Here is a 9,631-nt window from a genome sequence, read left to right as displayed (position 1 = left end):
CACACACACAATCTCTCTCTCTCTCTCTCTCTCTCTTACACTCTTTCTCTTTTTCTCTTTCTCTTTTTCTCTCCCTCCCCCCTTCTGTCCTTCTCTTACTTTCTCTCTCTCTCTTCTCCCTCACCCACCAAATCTCTCTCTTTCTAACAACATTCTCTCCCATCATAACATACATTTGTAGCAAAACACAGGCATTCCCTTTTAAACCATGAAACAGTAAACTCATTTAAACCGGTGTTGACTTGTACACACCCCCTTCTTCTTTCTTACAGCAGAGGGTCAGAGTAATTGCAATCAATCCAACCAAAAGTACCACGCCCCCAACAGCACCAACAATTGTGTAAATTGTCCAGGAGCTGATTGTGCCCTTGGGTGTCTTATCTTGTTCCGATCTTCCTGTAACTACGTCCATCTCATCATCATCTTTGTCTTTGGCAGGATAGTATCTCGAGTCAGGCACTCCATCGTAATAGTTATTTCTATCCTCAAACTCCCAGATATCTGGTCTATTTGTCACTGGCTGTGTCCTCTCAGTCACCTCTGGTGTCACTGTTGTTGTTGCAACTGTGGTAGTTGGTTTCGTTGTGGGTTGAAAACTGAAAACGTCATCTGGTTTGTCCTTTCCCTTGTCAACTGAAATGTCCAAATGCTTGTTCTTGTTCTTCCTGCGTCCATTTTTGCGTCCCTTGTTGCGGTTCCGTGGGCGTCTTGTAGTTGTGAAGAAAAGGTCTGGACCAAAATCATAAGTACCACGCTCTGGTGGATCAGAGTCAACAGGGTTATACAGGTTTGGGTTCCTATCCGTTCCCGTCACTGGAAAGATAGAAAATAAAAAGTTTGGTTTAATTATTTGAAAAAAAAAGTCACAAATCGATTCTAATACTGTGATATTTTGGAAGCACTTTTAATATTTGAAGGAAAACAAATTTTTAACATTCACTCATCATGTTTTAACTTTCCACTATATACCACAATAAAAACTAAACTGATAAACAATATATTTATTTTCAAAATATAACCTTCTTATTATGAGCGTTGTATCATTTGAATATTATTTCACCTGTAACAGTTCTGTGGAAGGAATACAGTAGAACATGGCTATAGCTGAACTTATACTTCCTATGAAGAAAAATCCCGCTGTAGGCAAGTTCCTGCTATAGGAATGCAAAGGGGGAACAAAAATCACAAACTAAATGCTCTCCTCTTCTTTTACTGTCTTTTTGGCCTAGCCTTGGCCTAAGGCTATGGCACATCACTTTTCGAGTGGCTCACGTAACGCGTCTCTCCGCACCATCTCTCTCTGCCACCTGCCCCACCTCACTCATCACTGAATTGGCCAATCACAACGCCCACCCCTGACTGCCTGTTTGGAGCCCGCCTACAGCCCCCACCCTCCTCCACTCAACCCCCTTCCCCCAGCTAGAGTTCATTCGATCGGTCCAGCTGTATCCAAGTTCGGGCCTTTCCTTGCCTTGTTAAATCCAAGCACAGTTAACAGTTTATATAGACCAAAAAAAGGGGTTTCTGTTAAGGTCCCGCTGTAGGGATGGTCCCCCTGCAGCGGGTGCTGCTATAGTCATGTTCTACAGTATCAGTTGAGTATATTCGCCAATCAAGGCCTGATCGGACAGAGACAGAAACAACACCCCCAGCTACCACATTTGTAAACAAAATAATTGTGAACATGTCAGTTGCCCATAATCCATAAGACTGCCCGTGTTCCACTGGAAATACTGACAACACTTTCCTCCCTAGTTATACTATTTGGTTCCGTTGCATAGGTGCACTGAAAATAACACAAAAATGTTGTGACTATTAATGATTAAGAAAAGAAAATTTACAGCATCAAGTTGGAATTCCTTGCGGGCGGTTGGTGGGTAATAATAATAGTTGTAAAGCGCATAGAGCATGCTCTTGAGCATGGATATGCGCAATATAAATGCAATTATTATTATAAATGCAATTATTATTACTCTCATGTGATTTGTTCCTTCTTTCCTATCAAACATGTATCGTCCTTATCTCTCCTCCTTTTTTGTGTTTGTTACTCTCTTGTAACACTTCTAATCTTCAGCACTTATATGACCTTATTGTGTTGGAAGTGCCGTAAAACTCTTACTAAAACTAAAAGGAGTTCCCTGCAGCAAGTGGCAGCACTAAAAGCTCATAATATTATAGTAAGACATCTACACTGTTGTGGGGACCTAGATTTAGAAATAGTACCATTCTGATATAGTATTTTTAGTCTGCATCATTAATGAGTAAACTTACTTTTGCACGGAGTAAGGTCAATATTGGATAGTACTCATCAGAACAAGTTATAACAAATATTTTGTAGACATGGACATTTGCAGGCTAGGTACTAAAATGTATTCATAGGCCTACTTGTAACTGCTTACTGCCAACAACATTGGGGGCAGTATCACCCCTGCCTTTTTGCTTTCCATCATATTTAATCTTTTTTCAAAATTCTAGAACTTCTTTTTTCTTCTTTCCATCTTCTTTCATCTCTACTCAAAATTCTAGACCTAATGCTCGCAAAACCTGTGGTTCTTTGTTGAGTATTAACTCTATAACCCTGATGGATGATAGGAGCCTCCAGTGCAACTCGCCCGGTCCCTTAGTAGACAGTCCAAGCATCCAATCAGATGGTAGAGTGCATGAAGCATTACTGCTAATGCAATCTTTTACAAATCCCAATATATTTATTTGACTCGGTAGTGTACAGATAACTGAATAAATAACTTCCTCTTTCACTTTGACAGTTTTAGCTACATGAATATTTAATGTGTATCCCCCGTTATGTGTTTCACGAGATCTGGAAAAAATTTTGTTAAAACATGAAAATAATTGTGGAGTTATAGAGATAAACCCATACAATACTGAAGCAAAAAATACTTTGTTCTGTACATTTAACTTTCTTATCAATGGCAAGACAAAATCAATAACAGCTATACTCACTGTCTGGAATGAGCACAGGCTCAATGACATGCAGCCAGGCTTTGCTGTGTTTGAGACCCCAAACATTTCCAGCCATACATCTGTACTCTCCTTCGTCCTCCTTCTGGATATTCTGTAGGGCCAGCACTTGTGGGTCATCCCCATCCGGCATAAACTGAGTCAGAAAAGAACAATAGTTTAAAGAAGTTGCACTTTCCCTCAGCTTTAGGAGCACTATCATCCTTGTTTAGAGAGAATCTTCATAAATCCATATCAAATGCAATAAAAAAGTTATACACTGTTTATAACGCAAAGTAGCTGGGCAGATAAGTATTTTCCAAGTCCAATGTCAATGTCACAAGGTCACTTTCGGAGTGGTGTCAAAACAAAAAAATTGTTAAACAACCAAAACCTAAATATCAGGAATACAGTTCATTCAATGTATGGCAAAATGAACTACATTACTGGAATCTGAGGATAGAGTCCTAATATAAATGCAAAATTTGCTGAAAGATATAACAGCAGATATTTTATAAAACAATAAGTCACTTTGAGAGACCGACAGCCTACAAGTTTGCATTCGGAGACTCTGACCATTGCGAAGACAGTCATTTAATACTCATCAAAGAAAAAAAGAAGCAGACTGCTCTAAATTGTAAATTAATACCACAGGATATACTAGCTGAGCCCTGTAAGTGCTTGTAGAACACCCAGACTTTTACTTCATTTGCTTTCCAGTATACAGTCGAACTTGTGCAAGACGGAATCACAAGGAGGCCAGAAAAAAATTATGTCTTAGACAGCTGAATTTAGGGGGAGTAGGAAGGGGGTTTCAGAGGCCTAGTATGTTGGAAGTCAACAAACTTTGGACGCCATTTTCCAACTAACTTTTCCTCTAAAACCAGGCAACCTTCACCTCCTTCAATTGCAACTTCTATTTTAGATAGATGGGCCATCTTTTTTTTTCTTTAAAAGCAAGATATACGAACAAACTTTAAAATGACACCGATAACTCCATACGCCCAACAACTGACAACCGCCTGATTCAAATGCGTTGTGACACATATTATATTGACACTGTATAAGACATCCATCAGTCTCAGACAACCATTTTTCTCCCCGACAGTGAGTGGCAGTCACAAATAATTATGACTATAATCAAATCCTACCTCTGGTTGAGCATCATCATCTCCGGTTTTGAGTCCAACCCGCTGCCACCTGATGGTTGCCGTGGGGTCATTGAGTACACGACACCTGAAGGCCACACTAGAGCCCACCATCTGGGTGATGTTGTTGGGCCCTTCCACAACCAAAGGCCATATCTTCACTGAAAATCAAGAAACGCAGACATTCAGAGACAGCTCACTCTATCTTTTTGCAATGTGAGTGAAACAATCCTTTAAGTTCTTAGGTTCACAGGGGATAGATGTTAATAGGATTGTAGCTCACTGCAAGTTGACACTGCTCACAACACATCATAGATAAGCTTCCTCATTTCAGACCTACTAAAAAAACACCTTAAAATTCATGCCTATTCTCTTTTGACTGTGCCAGAATTTTGTGATAATGCACAGACGCCTTGTACTTGGCAACGCCAACTTAATGTGATGCATTTTACCAAAGAGTTAGACCCTATCAAATTCTAATAACTTTTGTAGAAAAGAACCCAAATGAAATCATACCACTTGATCAAAGGAGGAGGTTGTAATTTGTATGGAAGTCACAAAACAGTTCGGGTCAGTGTCACAGGCACTCAAATCTTCACAATAAAAACAATGCCTTCACTCTGGCACGTCAGTGCTGTGTATTATGGATGTTGAATTTGTACACTCTGATGATGCAATGCAAAACCTTCAGTGAACGATGTGTCTGATCAGCTATTGACAACTTTCATCAAAACTTCCTTTTTTTGTTTAGGTTCATTATTTTTATTTTCCTTATGAGTATTTAGCAATGTATTTGGCATTTATCAGTGATTCCTAAGGCATGGGGTGCAAAGAAAAGAAAAAAAATGCAATTAACATGACAGACGTGTATGCTGGGCTTGTTTGCATGCAAAGCATTGTTCTTGTTAGGAAATTGGACCAGCTGCAGGTGCCAGTAAGCTGATTTGTTGGGGGGGTTAGCACAAGTTTTAGTTCTTTTTTTTTTAACATCAAAGTAAACATTTCTATAACATGATAAAACAGTAATTCTGCTCAGAAATTCAGAGAAAGAAGACTGGCAATCAAGTCTTTGGTTCAGTGTAATGAAGCGGAAAATCTTCTCTGGATGCCAAAGTTATTTATATTTTGCTTTTTTGAAAATGACAGAAACTGTATTTTATAACAAAAACATTTCTCCTGCTTTATAATTGGGCACCTAATCTAAGTCTACTAGTGGAACATTCTAACCATCCTCTAAGACTATAGTCATTCCTGATGTCAGGGCAATAATGCATGCTTAGAGCTAACTTGTATTAACACCCTTTCTCTTCACAGTATCCCATCATGCATACCAGGCAACCAACAGCCAAAGAGCGGAGTATCACGATCCATTAGACCCCCATGCATGTGGAAAAAAAAACCCAGTCAAACACAGGAATGCAAAAACTGGAGGGTCAAAGTTTTTAGATGAATGTTGGCTGATAGAAAGGAGTGCAGAATTCTGCACATGGGCAGAAGGCAAGAAGCAGAAGCGTTCCATTAGGCAGCCATTGACATCTAAGTGAACAAAATACACAGATCACCTTCACCTTGCACATCAAGGTGGAATGTCCACTCTAGCTGACCGTGGTTGTTGGACACCATGCATGTGTAGTTGCCACTGTTTTGGGTCGTCACTGATTTCAGCTTGAGAACACCGGCTTTCTTTATCTGGGGAATAATAACATACTGTTTGAGGATCCATTACTGACTGATAGTTTATTATGGGTCCTGTCATCATAGTATAGTTATTTAAGTCAAGGCTTTTGATGTTACACCCATTTTCCAGGATAGACCTTAAAGCAAAAGTTCAAGAAACTCATATTGGTGACACTAACCATAATGCATAGCATTTATACAAACTGGGCTCATATTTGGGGGAGGGGGGTAACTTTACCTTTAGTTGGAGTTTACAGCACTTGCAACACAAATGGGGTCATTTAAGTACCAAAAATTAGAAGTTCAGTAGCGAGTTAAATATGAAGAAAAGAAGAAGGAGGAGAGATAAAGGCGATAGATGTTTGATAGGAAAGAAGGAAGAAACCACACCAGAGCAGCCACCAACCACCCACTTGCGTGTTTTTGAAAGATAATAATTCAAGCAGTTTGCACATATTTTGATGTAACTTGAGTGGTGAAGATTCAACAAGGTACAGGTATAATGGTAAGACCTTCCCTTATAATCAAGGGCTGCTGTTTCTGATTCCAAGGAAATGTCAAGTGTTTTATTTTCATCAGAGAGTTTACATTGCTCAGGGAAATTGTTTCCTCAGTCATACAGCTGGTGGAAAATAAACTTCTGTTGTTGCCTCTTAAAGAACAAATCTGTTTGGGAACCAAGCATCAAGCAAAATAGTAACAAAGCAAGAACTTGGGAGCAATATCAATGGTTTTAGTGGTTTATAAAGTGACTTTTGAAGGCTGGAAATCGGTTTCTCACATGCCAAGACTGAACACAACTGTAATCATAGGTAGCTGTAACTGCAAATGTTATACGTCCCCCATTCGTACATTTCAGATCATATAGGATGCAGGCTCCTTTGGGTGTGCTTGTGAGGGACAACCCAGGCAGGGTGGGACACAGCATCCTATCACACGGATGGAGATACATGATTTTTTAAAAACCTTCACCACCCTGGAATCAAACTCACATCTTCTGTGTGCATCAGTGTAGAAGCTAACAATTACATCAGTGACACCAGTATGGACCGCACTGGAAATTTGCTTTAAAAATCACATCACTGAAGAAAAGATATGGCAGTAGTAACAATGACTCCTCTGGGAAAATTGTAATAGATTTTTGAGGTGTATTGATAGACAAAGAGTTATAACAAGATGAGAGGATTCGGCAATCTCCAGTTTAGCCCCAGGAATAATTAAATATTGATAATAACTTTGTGGGTTTGGGTTAGGGTTCGATTTAGAGGTAAGGGTAAGGCTAGAATAGTAATCACTGAGGCCAAAACCAGATTATCTAAGGGACTGAACCAGTTGTTGGTGAGCAATGACTTCTTTGCCGGTAACTTGAGGAGCCTTCAAAATGAAAAATTCTGTGTCTGGAAGAGTGTTAACTTAATAGTCATACAAATAATATTGGGAGTCGATGAACGACCTAACGTCACTGCTAGAGTATGTACCTCTGTCCGATCATCTGCCATGAGAGGGTTACCATCTTTTAACCAGGTGACACTGGGCTTTGGCCTTCCCTGTGCTTTGCAGTCAAAAGCCAAATCTTTGCCTTCGTGAATAGTCTCAAACCGAGTGTTCTTAGCTGGCATGGAAGAAGATTTCCATTGGGGACGTTGTTCTGTGAAAGAGATAACAAGATGGAGAGGATTATAAGCTGGTGCAGAAAGGAAAACGTAAGCATGATATTATGTTTAAATCTCTAAATCCCCCCTCCCCCCCAAAAAAAACACTAAAAGAAACCCAACAACAACAACAACAACAACTAGCATATTATTATGCATAGGAAGAGCAGTCCCTTTAAATTATGGACCCATGAAAATCAGGTCTGAAATTATCATGCGTGAGATTTAATTGGACGTTTATTCTATCATTAATCATTTTTGCTCCCCCACCCACCACCTTTCCACCAAATTTTTAACAACTGATTTCTGCTTGTAAGTATAATGTAAGGGCTTTCAATGCTTACAACAACAAATTGAATTTGTAATCTGATTGGTTGGCTGTTTGGTTGTTAGTAATTGTTTGTTTGGTGATAGAGTGAAGAGGTTGGGGTTATAAATGTAACATGTTAGCACGCCCCATATCAAAGTAGATATCAAAAGAAAATATTTGTCTTATTCGTTCAAGGACCAAGCACTTTCATGAACGCACACCATTAAATTAAATGACAAAGCAGCAAGTTCTCTCTCTCTCTCTTTCTCTCTCTCTCTCTCTCTGTCTCTGTCTCTCTCTCTGTCTGTCTCTCTCTCTCTCTCTCTCTCTCTCTCTCTCTCTCTCTCTCTCTCTCTCTCTCTCTCTCTCTCCCTCTCTCTCTCTCTCCCTCTAATTTCTCTCTAGCTATCAGTCTGTATTTTTCTGTCTCTTTCCATTCATTCATCTCTCTCCCAGACAATAAATACATGTACGGTACATAGTTTATCACACATTGTAAGCGCGTAAATGCACATAGATCTACGTCCCCAGAAACAAAGAAGCATGGCAAGTCTTTTGTTTCTCAAAATACCACACAATAATCATCCTGAATACTGCGTTTTTGCCAGACCGGAAAACGAGGTAAACTTGTGCAAGCTGTGTTTCAAGCCGATCAATACTTGTTATTATGGTGGGTGGCACTTTAAGGAGCAGTCTTCTATTTCCGTTTAACTTTTATTTTCCGTTATTACAACTATAATTTTGATATAATTAAAGGTTTACCCCGTGCTGACATTTTCGTTCGCCTTTGTAACTACGGCAATCCACGCACAGAAGTTAAAAGAAATTAATTCTTTTTTTTTTTACAAGAATATGACAATCTTTGGCCTATAGCACAGATGATTAGAAGATTCTGATTGCTGCAGAGTACACCGCCAACGATTTTTCCATCTGTGGGTGTGGTCGGTCTTTAGAGAACTGGATGCTGAAGAAAATCAGAAAATCAAAATCGCACGTCGAAGGACGAGGTCGAATCAGCTTCATAGGTTGTTTGTATGCCATGTATTTTTTTAAGTAAGAAACGTCGATGTTGCTGCTGCTGTTGCTGCTCTTGTTGATGTTGTTGCTGATGAGAATGACAAGGATCATATGATCATGATGACAATTCAACTTACCTATTTTTCAAAAACTCCTCCTCCTCCTCCTCCTCCTCCTCCTTTTTTTTTCGAAAACAACCAAAACTTATGCTGGAAGGTTGTTAGTAGCGTATAGATTAATATTATCATATTAACCAGTTATAACTCCTTCCTTATATCAACAGTAATTTACAAAATGGTTATCACTCTCTCAATCTCCTCTCTAAACAAACGTTCGTGCAGACAGCGTTGAAAATCACCGAACACGAGAAAGGCGTCCAGAACAGCCAAACCAGATTTGTTATTTGTGTGTCAATCATCCAGTATCGATTTCTAATCAGCAGAATACTGCAGCGTTTAGCTGAACCTGCCATGGTTGCCAACTGAAGCGAGGCGCCTGAGGAGAGGATTCGATGCACGCCGCATTTACACTCGCGATTGTCGAGTTTTGCTGTGTCGATTCTCGCAGATTTACCGGTGACCCAGAATAAACGGCTGCTGGCATTTTTTGTTGGTTTGTCTGTTTGCTTGTTTGTTTGCTTGTTTGTTGGCTTTTTGTTCGTTTGTTGTGTTTGGTTATTGTACAGTCGTTATTGTTGCGTGTGGTGTTGTTGAGTATCGTCTTGATTTTGAAATGTTTGTGACACAGCGCTGAGAACACAATGTCTTTAATATGTTGAGAGAAAGAGCACCCGTTGCTCAACCACTGCTTTCCATGCTGGTTTACGGTTCTAGAGGCAGAGTAGGTTCTCATCGTGGGGAGGGGGGAGG

At 39.7% G+C, this 9,631-nt stretch overlaps 1 protein-coding gene across 1 annotated transcript in view; it reads right to left on the bottom strand.

The window, feature by feature from the left end:
* Positions 1–63: 63 nt before the first annotated feature.
* The window catches only part of LOC101848339 (fibroblast growth factor receptor 1-A), a gene marked incomplete in the record, with an annotated part of 49,356 nt that continues 39,788 nt past the window's right edge, over positions 64–9,631 (bottom strand). The window contains 5 exon segments of the mRNA XM_005094278.3: positions 64–813; positions 2,962–3,115; positions 4,110–4,267; positions 5,669–5,795; positions 7,262–7,431. Of these exon segments, the coding sequence (XP_005094335.2) occupies positions 227–813; positions 2,962–3,115; positions 4,110–4,267; positions 5,669–5,795; positions 7,262–7,431 (1,196 nt within the window).

The sequence above is a fragment of the Aplysia californica genome, unplaced genomic scaffold (assembly GCF_000002075.1).
Source record: "Aplysia californica isolate F4 #8 unplaced genomic scaffold, AplCal3.0 scaffold00079, whole genome shotgun sequence".
NCBI classification, from domain to species: domain Eukaryota; kingdom Metazoa; phylum Mollusca; class Gastropoda; order Aplysiida; family Aplysiidae; genus Aplysia; species Aplysia californica.
The sequence above is the reverse complement of the archived record's forward strand: the minus strand, read 5'-3'. Positions and strand labels throughout refer to the sequence as shown.